This window comes from Puma concolor, chromosome A3, assembly GCF_028749965.1.
Source record: "Puma concolor isolate L17-30 chromosome A3, mPumCon1.1.hap2, whole genome shotgun sequence".
Classification (NCBI taxonomy): domain Eukaryota; kingdom Metazoa; phylum Chordata; class Mammalia; order Carnivora; family Felidae; genus Puma; species Puma concolor.
Genome location: NC_141669.1, coordinates 58,381,433 through 58,398,641, shown reverse-complemented (window position 1 = coordinate 58,398,641; position 17,209 = coordinate 58,381,433). Strand labels below are relative to the sequence as shown.

The 17,209-nt window shown below is 49.7% G+C and overlaps 1 protein-coding gene across 4 annotated transcripts in view; it reads left to right on the top strand.

The window, feature by feature from the left end:
- Positions 1-2,757: 2,757 nt before the first annotated feature.
- Positions 2,758-17,209, top strand: part of CEP68 (centrosomal protein 68) — a 34,951-nt gene continuing 20,499 nt past the window's right edge. For 3 of the 4 annotated variants that reach the window (XR_015249164.1, XR_015249163.1, XM_025932508.2), the window contains exons 1-3: positions 2,758-2,893; positions 13,408-13,813; positions 15,431-16,957. Coding sequence is in view for 1 of the 4 variants with exons in the window: in XM_025932508.2 (XP_025788293.1) it covers positions 13,451-13,813; positions 15,431-16,957 (1,890 nt within the window). In the remaining 3 variants the exon portion in view is untranslated. The remainder of the gene's footprint in view (positions 2,894-13,407; positions 13,814-15,430; positions 16,958-17,209) is intronic. The other variant, XR_015249165.1, reaches the window with a different exon arrangement.

Below are 17,209 nucleotides of genomic sequence, written 5' to 3'. Positions count from 1 at the left end.
CCTAGGAGATCTTCTGGGGCACCTTATCACTCCATGCCAGAGATACACGCTAATGGAAAGGTACTGCACTACGCAGGCAGGTCTACTAGGGCAGACTCCTTGAGAATAAAGATTTGGTTCACCCTATCGGGTAAAGAATCCTGGCCAGCTTGAAGGTAAGGGGAACCTGGAATGGGTAATGGAGAAGGGAAATAATCAATGTCAATGAAGCCTTACGATGAGGTGCACCACTTTAGTGGTGTTTCTTTTCTTGCTGTGTCATGTACAAGTGTAGATTTTTTACCTCTCGTCCTTTTCTTTCATCTCCTTTCATTATCGTATTTAAAGTATATTAGTGATGGTTAGTTTTAAATTTTAGTCTACTGCTACAACACTGAGATAGGATGATGATGAAAGTTAGAGGAAGAATGGACACTCAGCTACAGATGTGGACTTGGGTGCAGGGAGCCAAGGCCATGCTGCTCCAGCACTCTGGTTAGGGTGCATGCTTGCACTTCTAATGCCACCATTAATTGTTTTTCAATTCTTGTGATAATAGTTACTCACCCAAGATTCAGTTTTGTACAGGACCATTGGCTTGTCCTACTCTAGGTCATGCACCAGTGTTCTAGCTACCAATAGGCAAGGAGAGTTCTGGTTTCTATCGTGGCTTCCTCTGGACCCATTGGCTTCTAGTGTGGGAGGAGAGGCCCAGACTCCTTCCAAGACTGAGAGTAGGGGAGGCTCCCTCCAAATTGGATATTCAGATGCTGGGTAGCCAACAGAAACTCCATGACAGTCCATCCTTAAGTCTGCCCAATGCAACCATCTCCCCTACAACAACAACAAAGGCACTCATCCTCTCCTCAAAAGATGACAGCTCAGTCTCATGAATTATTTTATCTGCCCCCAAGTCCACATCTGTAGGTGATGATCCATTTTTCCCCTTTCAGGGGATTTCAGGTGGTTCCTCAAAGGTAAGATTACTTGTCAAGCAAAAACAAAAGATGCTCAACAGAAAATTACAAAATGTCAGAGCTAGAAAGAACCTTGGGAGTCATCCATCCTACCCCCTCTTATTGATGAGTAAACCATACAGGGTAGAAAACGATAAAGGCCATAGGAAAGGTACACACCAAGTGCTGCAAGTTTCAAAGGAGGGGCAGTACAGATCTCCTTGAAATTAAGGGGAGGCTTGATGAAGGTAGGGGGACCTAAGCTCTGACCTGACACACAGTGGGTGGACTATCCTGGTCTTTTGCTAAATTCTGAAGTACTTTTCTGCTCATAGTCTGCTTCTCTTAAATTCCTCCAGCCATAACTTACTTGGCTTTTTGAGATCTTACTCGTTTGGCCTTGATTTTTTTCCACATTCCCTTCATTTGGATTTTGGTGTCCTTGACCTGGTTGCCTATTTGGACTTGGCCCGGTTCTCTTTCCAGCTATGTGTCTTGGCTGGAAAACACCTGAGTCTCAGTCCCTGGGATTAGGTGACTCCCCCAGAAGTCTTAGGAGATTCAGAGAAGTCCAAGGGTCACAAACGCAAATGCCTTCTGATTTCAAGCAGGTAACAAATGTGTGAAGTGGCTGGCTGTTCATTAATACACAAGTGGTGCTCGCGGGATTTAAATTTTTATTGAAAACCAAAAGCAAATAAAATTAATGTGCTGCCCAAACAAAACCATCTGTAGGCTAGTTTCTGCTTTTGCTGTCAAAAGTTCGTGACTCTTGGTTCAGACAAAACCTGTAGCTATCAGGGCAGGTTCAGGAAAACCCAACAAGTCTTTATGTCCTAAACTGCGTGCGGCCCAGGAGTTCCGTGATAAGGAATTTATTACGCTGTCCACAGCTGAGGCTCAGACATTTACAGACCTGTTTTATAAATTAGTGAGGTATTCAATGCAACCCATATTGCCGAAAGTGCTGTTGAAGCAAAAGGATCAGAAAGGAGGAACGAGTCTATGGGTTACAATGTGACCCCTTCCCTACCCCACGGTGGTAGTTCCTCTAAGCCCCAGGATTCCGCTGGGCAGTAGACGCTGAAGAGCTGGGTCATTAGACTCCTAAGTCTCACTGCTGACGGGGGTGATGCATCATAGCCTTCCACAGTCAGGATCTCACTTCCCCTCGGACTTCATCACCGATTTCCTATCAGACCGGGCTGCTCCCAGAGCCTCTAAGTGTCTGCCGGCCCATTATCCAACCCTTCCCACCCTTTCCGAGCCTGCCTAGGTCCCACCTCACTGCTGAAGCTGTCCCCATCCACTCGTCCTGGACACCGCCCTCCCAACCCCGCGCGCTGGTGCCCGGTGGCACCGTTTGGGCCAGGGTCACACGCCTGCGTGTTAAGATGCGAATGCGAATACGCACAGTAAAAAACTCTGAAACCGCCTCCCTCCCCCCCCCCGCCCCGCCCCGAGGCGGCGCTCCAGAAACACAACCGCGTGCCCTGCGCAAAAATGAATGAATGAACACGTGACTCAGACTGCGACCTACACGCTGGGAAAGAGCACCCTTCCACACACCTCCAAGACTTCATGCCCCCGCAGGACCTGACTCGCCCAAAACAGGCGAACCTGACCCCCAAGCGCGGAAGGCGAGGGAAGAAGGTTGGACGAAGATCAGGCTTCCCACAGGCCAGAACGGCACGAGGGGCGGGCTCTTTTTCGAACAGGTAGCATATTGGTTGAGCCTCCAGCCTTAGGGCTGGGATTGGCCGCGACGCGCCAAAGGATGCCTCTGCGCGGAGAAGGGGCGGCCCCGAAGGGCGTGGCCGGGGCTCGGTCCCGCCCCGGGCGTAGCGGGCTCGGGCGTGAGGGCCTCGGTCTCCACCTGGGACCCCCGCGTCGGGGCCGCAGCGTCGCGTTGCTGGCGCCGCAGGCCGGGTCTGGGAGTCCGAAGCGCTTGAGGCAAGGTAGGCAGCTTCCCGCACGGGGGTCGGGGTTCTGCAGCTCCCGCCCGCCCGTACCCTCTGCCCAGCGGTCGCTCCAGGTCTGCGAGGCCGGGCTAGGCGCGTCGCCGGGCCCCGAGTCCCCCGCCGGGAAGGGCACAAAGGCTCCCTGGGGGGGGTGGGGGGGGCAGGGGCGCCTCTTGCCTTCGCCTCCATTTTGCAGGCGGCCCGGCGGGTGCGGGGCGCGGCGGCCGGAGGCCCGGGTTGGAAAAGCCTGAGCTCGGTGAGGCCGAGCCGAGGGGGCGCGCGTGTCCACGTATCCTCCGGTCCGAGCAGCTGCGCGTCTGGTTGGCCCCGGGCGAATTCACTTTCCCTCGCGGCCTCTCCCGGGCGTGTGCTGTTTACCCTGTGCGCTCGCCGGGGCCCAGGGAGTAAGGGGCTCGCGCTGCTCCCGGTCGGGGCTAACGCCGAGACCCTCTGTCACTAGCTCACGGCCCTTCCCACGAGAAAGATGGAGACGAATGATGCTTTCTTGGTGCCGTGAATGCAGCAGCCCCCGGCTGCCGAGGGGAAAGCGCAAAATGTCTTGCTTTTTTGCCTAGAAAGGCCACCCTTTTCGGCTGTCATCACTAGAAGTGTTCTCAGCAGCCTGGAGGCACATGCTCAGGCCCTTTGTAATTATTTGGTTGGGTTCGGTGTATTGTTTGTAATAAAAATGAGCGGAAACCTGCCAGTGCGGGAGCAGATTGGACCTCACTGGGAATTCCTGGGGGGGGGGGGGGGGGGGAGTGGGGCCTGCACGATGATACGTTGTATTCATAAATACCCTAACAGCTCCCAGATCTAGGGTGGGAAGGATGTTGTTAAAATGCCAGGCAAAATATACTAGATCAGTTTGCCGAGGGTTTGGTTAAAAGAAGTACAAGTCACCACTTCTCATCCAGTTGCCTCCATCACCTGGGTCAATTCTAGACCACTCAGTACTGAAAAGAGCAAAGAACTCCGTTTCACCTCTTCTGAAAAGCTTTTAAAGCTCTTCCCCACCCCACAGCTAATAATCTCTTGTTCCTTTAGGCTACCTTCTATTGCCTCTTTTTTTTACAAGCATCAAGTTGTGTGGTTTCCTCAGCTCCTAGCACAGTGCTTGGAACAGAGAAGGCACTCAGTGGATGAAGCCAAAAGAAAACAGAAAAACAGCAGTGTAGCCAAAAGTTGACAAAACAAAAATTTTCATTCCTTTAATTTGTTGGACCAGTTATTATTACTGGTTAGGGAAGCTGTTGACTTCTGGCTCTCTTAAGTCAAATCAGGCTTTATCTGCCAAGTTACTAACTCTGGATACGTTATTTAACTTCTCTGTGCCTCAGCTTCCTTATCTGTAAGATAGGAGTTATAATAGCACCTACTCCATGGGTTCTGAGGATTAAATAAGATATTGACATAGGGGTGCCTGGGTGGCTCAGTCGGTTGAGCGTCCAACTCTTGGTTTCAGCCCAGGTCATGATCCCAGGGCCCTTGGTTGAGCTGTGCCTAGGGCTCCACAGTGAGTGTGGAGCCTGCTTAATATTCTCTCTTTCCCTCTGCCCCTCCCGGGGTTCCCATGCTCTTCCCTCTCTCTCAAAAAATAGTACAAAAAAAAAAAAAGATATTGATATAAAGTGCTTAGCATAGTTCATGGCTCAAAGAAAACGTTCAGGAGCAGTTAGCAGTTGTTAGGATAAAAATAAACAGATACTTCAATAGATTTACTAGTATTAAGTATCTATATAGTACTTGACCCTTCAGGGTCTCTCTGCCTTTTAGTCCTTATCTGTGGCTTGATTTTAAAAAGTCCTTAAGCCTTTCGTGATTTTCCCCCCATAGCAAAAGAATTCCATAGGAGACTATCTGTTATTCATTTAGAGCCTTACCACCCACTACAGATTGATGAAGTGCCAGATAATAACTTGGCCAAGTACTGCAGTAGTAGCTGATATACTCTTAATGTGGTCTGATACCCAGAATGGTCCTGTAAGAGCAGAGGAGTGAAACAGATGGGGCCTGTTGTGGCTAACAGGAAATCTTCAGGATGATTGGTTCAGCCAGAATGGCAGAGCTTGTGGAGATGGACTTGGGGTGGCTTCTTTTCTTAGAACTTTGTTCACATGAAGAAACTGTCTCCTGTCTTTGAAGTTGTTCACAAACACTGTGAAAAGTGGAAGAAGCCTTCTCATTGGCTTTAGACCTGTTTGCCAGACCTAGAGGTGGCAGATACAACCCCTAGGGGCTATTGCCTCACTTCCAGGTTTTCCTGTACCACTTTCTGGGGGCAGGAAGCAGGCCAAGTTGTACATTTCCTGTCAGCTGGAGGTCCCCTTGAACTGTGTTGATTTCTCTTAAATTATTTGGAGTCATCGAGACAAATGCTGTCTCTTTTTCACTTGTAACTATCACAGGAGAATTCTGGTCTCTGATTCTGTTTTTAATGTAGGCATAATGAATCTTGAATCTTTTCTAGGGAATACGGTTCTTTCTGGATACGCCTTTCCAGCTGTAACATACTTATAATTAGCTATTATATTAAAAACCTGCCACAGATGTGAACTTTTTCTAGTGTCCTATTGCAAAGACTTTAAGGACATGGATCATAAATTTCCTTCCCAAGTGTACCTGGCATAAGATAGGCAATCACTGGGGCACCTCGTTGGCTCAGTCAGTAGAGCATGCAACTCTCGATCTTGGGGTTGTAAGTTCGAGCCCCACATTTGGTGTAGAGATTACTTAAAAATAAAGCCTTAAAAAAAAAAAAAAAAAGAGAAGCACTCAGTGAATGGTTACAAAGCCACTGTAGTGGTTCCTTTCCAGCCTGCTGAAACAGGCTTACTGATTAACCTGGTGCTCCTGAAACATTACTAATCGCTGGAGATCTTGCTCAAATGCAAATTCTGATTCCAAGACTCTGGGGTGGAACTTTAACATCTACATTCCCAACAAGCTCTGAGGTGATGCACATACTGCTCGTCTGTAGACCACACTTTGTAGAAAGGTACTAACATAAGTACTTGCATTTGGTTTTTAGAAGTATTGCTAAAAACAGATTATGTTTCCTTATGGGTTTGGATTTATGATCTTTTTTTTCCTATTATGTTATTCTATTTTTAACAATTCTTTTTTAATTTTTAATTTTATTTATTTATTTTTATTTTAGAGCATGCAAGCGGGGGAGGAGGCAGAGGGAGACAAAGAATCTCAAGCAAGCTCCACACTCGGTGTGGAGCCTGAGCTCTAACTCACAACTGTGAGATCATGACCTGAGCCAAAATCAAGAGTTGGAGGATGCCCAATCGATTGAGCCACCCAGGCGCCCCTGTTTTTAACAATTGTTATATTTTGTTCCAAAAAATGATTTGAGAAATCATTCCAAGGTACTTTCAGTAGAACAAGATTTTTCAATAAAAGTAATTGAGGCAGATAGGTTGAAAGAAAAGTAGGAGGAAGTTAGGGGTGAGAATAGTATAAAAGGTGAGTGCCTTTCTGTCCTAAGCTTTTTGCTTGAGGAGGATTGCAGATTTGGCCCTGAGCTTCCTAGTAGTCAATGCAAAGAGGAAAATTTTATCAGTTTTGCCAATACCTATGAAGTGAAAACAAACTGGCTGTTCAGTGAAACAGTTGTTTTTGTTACTGAGACCAGAGAATTCTCCAGTGGTTTCTCCAAAAGAGGATCCTTTGGTACAGTGAGTGACATTGTTATCAGTCTTCGTACATGTGACCTGACTACCTCACAGAAAATGCCCAGGACAGTAAAAGCAGTGGCCTCTGGAGCTGCAACCCTGTATGCCAGGGCCAGCTTCCTTAGGCAGCAGGAGAGATTTTTGTTACAGGAAAGCCAGTTTTCTGCCTGCTCTATGGTGGGAATAGAGGATACGGTTGTTAACATGTTGAGTCCTCCACATCCTTGTAGTTTGAGTTTTGTTGGATGGGGACAGTTTGCGGAGGAGGCCAGAGAGCTTGCGTTCCAGTGGACGGGAGGCTGGGAGCTCAGCCAAGCTCCTTGTAGATGTGGTAGTTGCATCTCTTTTGAGGCCTTCTAAAGACCTGCTTGATGAGTTAGAAGACTGGCCTTGCTGCACGGCTGTCTGGTGGTCCCAGTCAGCCTGTGAGTGAGCGAGTGAGAAAGTGAGGGGAGCAGCCTGGCCACAGCCCTCCCACCAAATTGATTTAGAGGGAGCCAGTGGCTCCTCCTCAGGCCCTGGAGGACTGTCTCTAACTCTAAGCAGAACAGAGGGAAGTCGCCCTAGGAGGAAAAAGAAAGGGGCTGCTGGTGCCCGAGCATCCTGAGGATGGCATCAGCCCATTACCAAGCCACGGGAAACACGTTTACCCTCCATAGCTTTGAACCTCTTCTTCCTTTTCACTTGGCTTGAACCTTCAAAGGAGGTGGACGCGGTGCTCAGGGTGACCTGCCCCACAGGGAAAGACAGGGTCGGTGTGGAGGACTAAGGGACTTGGGGTCTTCAGCCAGGGAAGGAGCAGGTAGAATGGCAGTTGCTCTTGGCTGTTGACCTCCCAGTCTCAAACCTGTGGCTCAAAGCCACAGCATTCCTGGCACCCACCCCGCTCTGAGGCAGGCCCTGGCCTCTTGTGACTGCCCCTTTTGTTGGCCTCCCCCACATATATATTTACCCCCAACATGGTGCTTCCCACGCCTGGATTGGCTTCTGCCTTTAAGCTTCTTTCACCCATAAATTAGTTCCCCCAGAAGCTTTCCAACAACCTGAGGATGTTGGATCCTACCCCACCCCCTCCCCTGTTCCTTGTGGGCAGTTTTATGTTTTTAGGGAAAGAGCAATAGTACTAAGAGCCTCTTTGTCTGGTTCTCTGGCCAGATTCTGCCGCAATGTGTGCATGGCATTTGCCACCTATACCTGTGGCCTCCTGTGAAAACACAAACTCCTTGCTTTTGTGACAGAGGCTTGCTCTGTCAAGTATACATAGTCTGCATGGCTGGTACAGGTGGCTGGCCCTGTGCTTGGGTATAGAGATGGGCCTTGCCTGTACACAGCTTCCCTGGCAAAGTTGGTATAAATCAGATTATCTCAGAGGGAGGTTGTGATTTAATGAGTCCTGGAGATAGTCTTTTTTTTTTTTTTTGGCAGGTAGTCTGTTTTTGATCGGAGGAGGATTGATCCCTGGTTGACCATTCCTCTCTCAGAATGGTTTAGTTAAGAGAGGGGCATCATCCCTCCCCCCTAATTTCCAGCCCTCCTTTGTCCATCCTGGATGGGAGTGAGTGGGAGGAAGGCCTGGCAGCTGTGACAGGGCTGCACGAGAAGGGTCAGATGTCCAGGCTTACAGAGTTAGCGTTGCCACATACATGACGTATGAGCGTATTTTTACTGTAGGGCAAGCGGATGCCAAGCCTACATCACTCCTAATTATATATATCTGGTAGGTCATATGGCCTCTGCCAGAGACTAATGAAGAATTTTAATAGAGTCCAGGTGGTTGCTACAATATCCTGAAGCTTATGTGGTTTGTCTCTTGGTTTGGCCAAGGACAGGGCAGTTCTGGGATGTACAGATTTTTCAGATGGAGGGTTGAATTCATTGTTCGTTGTCTATGCTCCGAGGGCTCCAGGCACTCATTCCGACCTTGTGGTTCTTCCCTGGTAGGGAGGAGGCTGGCTAGCTCTCAGGAACTCTGTAAGAGAAGTTATCTCCGAGCAAGGAGACCCCCCACAGAGTAAGTAGTAGGTTTTGTAAAGCTGTTGACCTGGGAGACAGTGTTGGTTCAACACCACAAGTCATATTCATGGTCCAGAGCAAACCATTTTGAAATGGTCTTTGAAATGGGTGCTTTGAAAAGGAGTTAAGCTGCTTCTCATTGGAAGTGTCTAAGTGGAACCCCTACCTCCGTCCTCACCCCAGAAAGTTAGAAGAAATGATGTGCAATGAAGCTATAGAAATGAGGGCTGGACCTTCATGCAGTATTACAGCTGCCCACCTGGCAAGCGTGGATGGAGTTGAGGCTCAGAAATCTAAAACTTGTGCATTTTCTAGGCCACTTCATCATGTTTGATGTTTTAAAAATGCCTTTGCTTCCAACAGTCATCACTTTCAGTTTTCCCTGATTATTTCTATCCCGGTTGACTCTTACAGACTTTGAAATCTTTTCTTTCACATGTATCTGTCTCCTCATAACTTGTGGAGCCAAGGGGAGAGCATGATTTGGTAGGCAGATTAATAAGTAAGATTAGGAAAAGACTGTTTATCCAGACTGAGGAAATAAACCTGCCTTTTATGATGTACTGTTTCCATGAAAATCATTCAATCTCAGACCATCTTACCTGGTTGCTCAAGGGCCTCTGGCGACAGTTCAGGTTTGTCTGTACACTTGAAAGTTACCTAGGGTGTCTTCTAAGTAGCTTATAATTCTAGCTCACCACTCCCAACCCCCCAGAATAAATGGATAGCTTCTTTTTGAATAATGAGGTCCAGACAGGACAAATTAAAACTACATCATCAAAACAAAGACCGATCATTTGCACCCTTTTTTTGCCCCAGCATCATCTTATTTCAGCCCTCGTTGCAAGACCACACCCTTTTAGTGGAGGGAGAATTAGTCACCCATCAGGCCTGACTCTAGCCTTTGAGAGAGTTTCTAGGAATGGAGCAACAGTAGAAGTTGAGAGCTACAGGTTAGATTTTCCCAGTTCATGGTCTCCACGTATTTCTCTAGTTGCGAAAACAGAATTTGCCTGTCAACAGCTTCATGTGTAGTTTTTTAACTAGCCACAAGGTGAGGATGTGGCTCCATGAACATGTTGCAGCAGGACTTGGTCACTCATCTCTTTGTCCTGTCATTCTCTTCCCTCCTTCATGTACTTCTCTGCTTTGTAACTTGTTGCCTTTGATGGTTCAGAAAGAGCTTGGGTTCTGGAGTCACACAGTCCTGCATTTAAATCTCTCTGAGCCTTGGTCTGTCTCCCCCTCTGTGAGGGAAGATAAGAGGACCTGCCTCCCGTGGGAAACTCACTCTGGCATGCTGCTGGTTGGGGTATAAATTGATGCCACGCCTTAGAGGGCCACTTGGTAACGTATGCCGAGGTATGTGCAGGTACCCTTCGCCTCAGCAGCTTTTCTTCTGGATGTTTCTGCTGTGCACGTGCTAGCATGCATGCAAGAGATGTGTGCCCTTGATGGTTCTGTTTGGTCAGTTGTTCGTTGAAGCATGGGTTGTAATAAGGAAAGATTGGAAATAATCCCAGTATTCACAGATAAAGGGACAGTGACACTTTTAACATGGAATATGGTACTGGGCAGTGATGTAAAAGAAAGAGGAAGCTCTCTGGGTATTGTTGAGAACAGATGTCCAAGATACTGTGTGTGTGTGTGTGTGTGTGTGTGTGTGTGTGTGTGTGTGTGTGTGTGTTTTAGAGGAAAAAAAAAAAAGGAAAGAAAGCGTTCTGAACAGGGTGTCCTGTACAGTGCTACTTTTATGCAAAGAGGGAGAAGGATGAAATAGATTGTTGTGTTTGCTTGTACATCAAGAGCTCAGTGAGAGACCTATGTACAGAATTAATGAGACTGTTTACCTGTTTTTATGGGAGTATCTAGTAGTAAATATTTTGCTTGAGTTATATGAGAAATTGGCTGCTTTTTCTCTCTCTGTTGGACTCCTTTGTTGCGTGTAAGGTGACTTGTTACACTGATTCTGTGCCCTACACTCCCTCCATGACACTGTTGGCACCAGCTGACCCACAACACACTCCGTGTGCCAGGCACTGTCTTAATGCCCTGCATCATGCAGGAGCTTGTTACAGTGAGGAATGGGGACAAGGACAGAAGGAGACTTATATCTGCAGTGCATTTTATATTTCATCCACAGATTACCTGTCAAAAAAATTGTTCTGCCCCGTGCAGCGGTTGTGAGAAGGGAGTCAATGTGAATTGTGTGCTCTGCTTTAGAGTCACCTCCGAATGGGTCTGGAGCCTCGTGTGCCCAGGCAAGCAGAGTAGGACCCTTTTCCAGTACCGGGCGGGGTGTTCTGAAGACATTACTGTGCCCCGCCCGGTTTCCCCGGTGTGCAAGCTGAGCAGGATGAGCCCCAGTCTTCAGCCTCCGCCTTCCCCGCTCCTCCTGGCACCTCCTCTTGCTATCACTGCTTCTCCTGGTCTCTGAGGAAACAAGGCTATTTTTGTCCAGGTTCTAGCTTTGAGGTTCGCCCAGTGCATTCCAGGTGACCGCCAAAATCCTGGGCACTTTTGCTTCCCTTGTTCCCCTTCCAAATCTTCTGGGAGTCGTTCCCTCCTTCCAGCTTTTTGGCCCGGCCCCGTCCACCGGTGCCCCCAGGGGCAGTCGTTGCGTATACTGTTAGGCTGAGGGGAGCTAGCCTCTGTCTGTAATCCCTGAAGCTCTTACTGGAACAGGCCTATTTCACATTCAGCTCCCAGATGGTTCTGTCTTCCCCCCGTGAGTGCTCGCCCCGGTTGTCCCTCACCTGCCTGCCCGCCAGCCGGCCCAGGGCTCTCACTGTCATATGCATGCATGCTTTGTGGCCATTACCGCTGTCACCCACCTGGATTTCCCTCAGTGCGAGTTAATCATAACCCGAGCTAGTGGGAGAAGAGCTGCTGCTTGCTCTCTCTCTGGCAGGAATAAATCGCTACCTGCTCCACTGCCTGGGATGTGGTTTCTGTGCTTTGAGAGAGGGTCCTGCCTCCTCTGCCAGGCAAAAGCAGGCACTGTATGAAGACCCTGGGCTCAGCCAAGGCCCGAGCCTGCCCTGACTTGCTGTTCCCTACGGCAGAGCGGTCAGAGCCAGGCCAGAGCTGCCTGCTGATGGGAGTACTGCAGCAAAAGAACTGTCGTGGGGCTGGCCCAGGGAGGGCCCAGGCCGGGCCCCTTACCCCAGTGGCAGTAGGCCAAAGGGACAGGGACGAAAATGTGGATTTAAGCCTGGTCTCTGATTTGGACCTGTATTGACCCTCCTGGGCACCTGGTGCTGGGGCTGGTACAGGCCATATAAAAGCAGAGGACAAAATGGTTTGCTCCTGCATCCCCTTTGGAAGGTTCTGGGGCCAAGGAAAAGCCAGACCTGTGTTCTCTTCTGAGGAAATAGACACCATTTGTTCTTTCTTTTCTTTGGCCAAAAAAGGGAGAGAGGGAGGGAGGAAAGAGGTTGTCCTTAATTTTTTTTTTAATGAAATATAGTTGACATATTAGTTTTAGGTGTACAACATAGTGATTCAGCAATTGTATACTTAACAAAATGCTTACCACGATAGTGGATAAGTATGGTCACCATACAACATTATTTCAGTATATAGATTATATTACAATATTATAGACTATATTCCCTATGCTGTGCTTTTCATCCCTGTGACTTACTTACTTTATAACTGGAAGTTTGTACTTCTTAATCCCCTTTATCTATTTCACCCATCTCCCCCACCCGCCACCTCTCTGGCAGCCACTAGTTCTCTATATTTATGAGTCTGTTTCTTTTTGTTGTTGTTTTGTTTTTTAGACTCCACATATAAATGAAAACATATGGTATTTGTCTTTCTCTGAGTTATTTCACTTAGCATAATACCCTCTAGGTCCATCCATGTTGTCATAAATGGCACAGTCTCATTCTTTGTTTATGGCTGAATATTCTTGGTAATATTCCATTGTATGCACCATATCTTCTCTGTCCATTCACTGTGGATGGACACTTAAGTTGTTTCCGTGTAATGCTGCAATAAACATGGGGGTGCATGCATCTTTTCAAATTAATGTTTTCAGTTTTCCTCAGTAAATATCCAGAAGTGGAATAACTGGGTCATATAGTACTTCTATTTTTAGTTTTTTGAGGAGCCTCCATACTATTTTCCCCAGTGGCTGCCCCAGTTTCAATAATTTACATACACTGCACAAGGGTTCCCTTTTCTTCACCTTGTTGCCAACACTCGTTATTTCTTGTCCTTTTTGTTCTAGCTGTTCTGACTGGTGTGCGGTGATGTGTCATGGTTGTTTTGTTTGTTTGTTTTAATGTTTTGCTTATTTATTTTGAGAGAGAGAGAGAGGATCCCTAGCAGGCTCCTTGGTGTCAGTGCAGAGCCCAACAGGGGGCTCCATCTCAGGAACCATGAGATCATGACCTGAGCCGAAATCAAGTCAGATGCTTAACTGACTGAGCCACCCAGGCGGCCCTGTCATGGTGGTTTCGCTGTGCATTTCTCTGATTAGTGACGTTGAGCATCTTTTCATGAGTCCATTGACCATCTGTGTCTTTTTTGGAAAAATATCTAGTCAGGTCCTCTACCCATTTTTTAAATCACATTATTTGGGTTTTTGGTATTGAGCTGTACGAGTTCTTTATATATTTGGATATTAAACCCTTATAGGATACACGATTTGCAAATATCTTCTCCCATTCAGTAGGTTACCTTTTCTTTTTATTGGTGGTTTCCTTCACTGTGCCAGTGTCTGTCTTAATCATTAAAAAGCAAGGTTTCCTGCACACAGATGCAGAAAATACATCTTTTTTTTTTTTTTCCTTTCCCATTTTGTAGAGAGCTGAAGGCCTCAGGGGAACACTGACCTAGTGACATCTCAATGGCTTTGGGAGAAGAAAAGGCGGAGGTGGAGGCCCCCGCAGACACCAAGGCCCTGTCCTATGGGCAGTGGAGCTGCAGGGAGCAGGAAGTGGACACCCCAGGGCTCACGAGCGGGGAGCAGGAGCAGCCACCACACCTGGAAGCTGAGGGCGGGCTTGCATCCCCGGTGTGGGGAACAGAGGGGCTACCTGCCCCTGCCTGCTGTGACAGGGCTGGCCCCAGCCCCTCTGGAGCCTACCAGCCACAGGCCAACAACACCAGAAGGGAGCCAGTAGCTGGTAGATCTAAGCCTGCTCTTGGTTGCCTGCTTCCTTCTGCTGGCCCGGGGACTGGAGACCTTTTGCACTCTGTGGAAAGCCAGGTAGGTAATAAGGCAAACGGGACTTTAGATTTAACTAATGTGGTCATTTGGCAGTATGTTCTAGCATTCTTCTCACCCTCTTACCTGCTTTCCCAGCTTCTGTACAAGGTGGGGACTTAAGGGAGTCTGGGTGTGATGATTTCTGATTTACAGGCTCACCTGGAGAGTTGGGCCCTGGGGACTCTGTCCACAGTGTCTCCTGTTCCTCAAAAGTGTGACTGGTGACCTTGTGAAGACTGGGGATGCTATGGCCAAGATCTATTGCCCAGAGGGCTAGACCACGGGGCCGTGTCTTGTTTCTGACTTGGTGATCTGAAGTCTTCAGGGGGAGCCCTGAGGAGACTTGGGTCCAGGGCTGTGGGCTCTGAGACTGGATCCCCTGGGACCCAAGGAACCTGGCAGAGGCTTGGAGCCCCCGTAGTAGGCGGCACCGTCCTTGGGGAAGAATTTCTTGCGCCTCCCTGACTGCAGGGAAGCCTTGCCTAGTACGAGTCACATGGATCAAGGAGTCCTCCTTGACTCTGTGACCTCAGACGTATCACCAAGTCTTTCAGGCCCTCAGAAAGGTGAGGGCCTTGGGAAGGTGACCTGAATGATCTGTCCCTTCCGGCTCTGGCATCCTATTATGTTCTGCTTGCCAAGGCCTTCCATGGGATGGCTTTGATCTCTTTAGTATCACTCTGGCCTCGGCTGCTGAATACTGCCCCATGCAGTTCTGTCCTGTGAGGATGCTCTGAGTATGCCTGTCTGGGAGAAAACAAACTGGACCCATCTGCCTGGGAACCAGGGGTGGTGGGAAGTTCAGGGCACCCGTGAGAGATTCAGTGAGGCAGGAAGCATATAAGCAAACATAGAAATGGGCTATTTTGTGAGCTTACTAAAAACGGGCCGCTTGTTGTAGTACCTGTTGTTTGCTGAGCTCTTACCCTGTGCTTTTCACATGTGAGCTCCTTTAATCCTCATGTCCTGAGGAAGTGGTACCGTTACCATCCCCGTTTTACAGATGAGGGAAATGAGGCCCAAAGTCATGCATCTGGAAGGTGGCAGTTAGGGGTTGGCATCGAGTCTGTCTGGTTCCAAAGCCCACGCCTTTAACGGGTGTGCTATCCCACCTCCCCCGGGGGCACGTTCTTCGCTGAGCAGATTAAAAACTCAGAGGGAAGAGGCTGAAACGCGTGACTCGCTCTGCCAGCGTTCAGTTCCCGCAGGTGTGAGCGGAGCAGGGTGTGGCCTGGTGGATCGCCTGCCTGTTGGTTTGGATGTTTCCTTCACACAGTCAGAGGTTTCTTCTGCCCGGGATGCGCTTCTCAGAAGTTAGGTGGCGGGCTCCGTAGCACGACAGAGCCGTCGTAGTTGCACCTGCTCTCTGCTTGCATGGAGGCCAGAGGGCGAGATCAGTTTGGAGAGGGCAGTCTGCTTCCCGGAGCACGCGGAGTTTCCGTGCCGGACACCAGCCGCACACTGTCTGGTTCTCGCATCGGATAGCGGACTCTAATTTCAAGACCTTTCCTGAATATCGTCTAGGCCCCCAAGGAACATTCCAGAGTTGTCCTTTAAGAACGAAATTTGGTTTGCTTGCTTTTACTTGACTGCTTTTTCTTCCCTCTGTCGTTACAGATGGAGGAGACCAGGCTTTCTGCCTCAGAGGAGCTACCTCAGACTCTTACTGTTCCCAGAGCCACAGGTCTCTGCTCAGGACATGATGCTGATACCGAAGATGACCCGTCCCCAGTTGAGTCGCCACGGGCGCTGGACCTCAGCCAGCAGCCTCACAGCTCAGGTTTCCCTTTCCCGACAAGATGGAGGTCTGTGGTGAGCCAAGGGACTGCTGTTCCTCAGTTCTCCAGCCGCAGCGTCTCTGCCTCCTCCCCGGGCAGCAGTCTCCAGGGTCACCAGGAGAAGGCGGAACCTCAGAGTTGCTCCATTGCCAAGGTCTCATCCTCCCTGGAGCTGGCCATGCCCCACTCAGCCCCCTCTGTGGGGTCAGGGCCACGGCTCCAGTGGTCACCACAGCCTGCGTCCTCTGGGGTTGATGCTCCTGGGCCGGGCAGGAGGCGCCTCTCCTTCCAGGCCGAGTACTGGGCCTGTGTGCTTCCAGACTCCTTACCTCCTTCCCCTGACCGCCACTCCCCACTCTGGAACCCGAATAAAGAGTACGAAGACCTGCTGGACTATACTTACCCACTCAGGCCCAAGCCTCACCTCCCAAAGCACCTTGACAGCCACGTGCTGGCTGACCCTGTGCTGCAGGACTCAGGTGTAGACCTGGATAGCTTTTCTGTTTCCCCCGCGAGCACCCTGAAGTCACCCACTGATGGCTCCCAGAATTGCCCATCAGCAGAGGCCTCTGCCCTGCCATTCTCTAGGCCCGGAGATCCAAGCCTTAGGCGGTGGTCCTCTGGCATACCCCAGAAGCAGGGCAGTGTGGGGTTGGCGTCTTGTAACCAGCTCACATCTACCCCCAGAGCCCCGGGCGGTAGGGATGCTCCTTGGGAGAGCAGAGAGCCAGCCCCGAGGGGTGTGAAGGACTGGCTTGGTTACATGGGCAAGCACCCTGAGGCAGGCTCTCCCCAGCGGAGGACATGGGAGAGAGGGTGGCCCTTGCCCAGGACAGAGAGAGAGAAGGGAGCCAGCCAGGGTGTCTGGCACCCTGCCTGCACAGAATCTGGATGGAAACCAGAAGAGGAGGTGGAAAGTGATGACGAGTATCTCGCCCTGCCCGCTCGGCTGACGCAGGTTTCTAGTTTGGTTTCACATCTAGGTTCCATCCCCACCTTGGTAACCCTGCCCACGGGGGCTGCCGAAGGGCAGACCTCCCTCGACGTGTCAGACAGCGATGGGCCAGCTTCCCTCCCGTCGGACTCTAGCCAAAGCCAGCTTCCTTCTGAGGCTGCCCTCAGAGGGTCCAGGGGCCCTGAGGGCCAGAACCACCGTTTGCTCTGCTCCTTTATCCATGCAAGGGGCTCTGCAGAGGAAGGCGGTCTGGGGAACAGCCAGGCCCTGGGAGTCTCCTCTGGACCCCTGAGAGCACACTCTTCTTTGCCAGCTGTGTGGGATCGGCATGCGTTCTTAGACCTAGATGCTGCAGGGCAGCCTCCTGGGAAAGGAGAGCCCGGAAAAGAATCACTCGTGCAGTGTGTGAAGGTAAACTCCACGTTCAAGAGGCTTTGCCTAGAGGGAGCTCTTCTGCCAGTGCACGGGGAATAAAATTTAGTGACCTTGAGCCCTTACATGTGCCGGGCACTGTGCTGTGCCTTAGTTTACTTGATTCTCACCCCTCTGCCCGATAAGGACTATTGTCGTTTCACAGTTGGGAGAAAGGCCTTAAAGGGGTAGGTAACTTGCCCACCCAAGGGCTGGAGCCTAAGCTTAACCATTACTCCTGGCTGCTTCCTA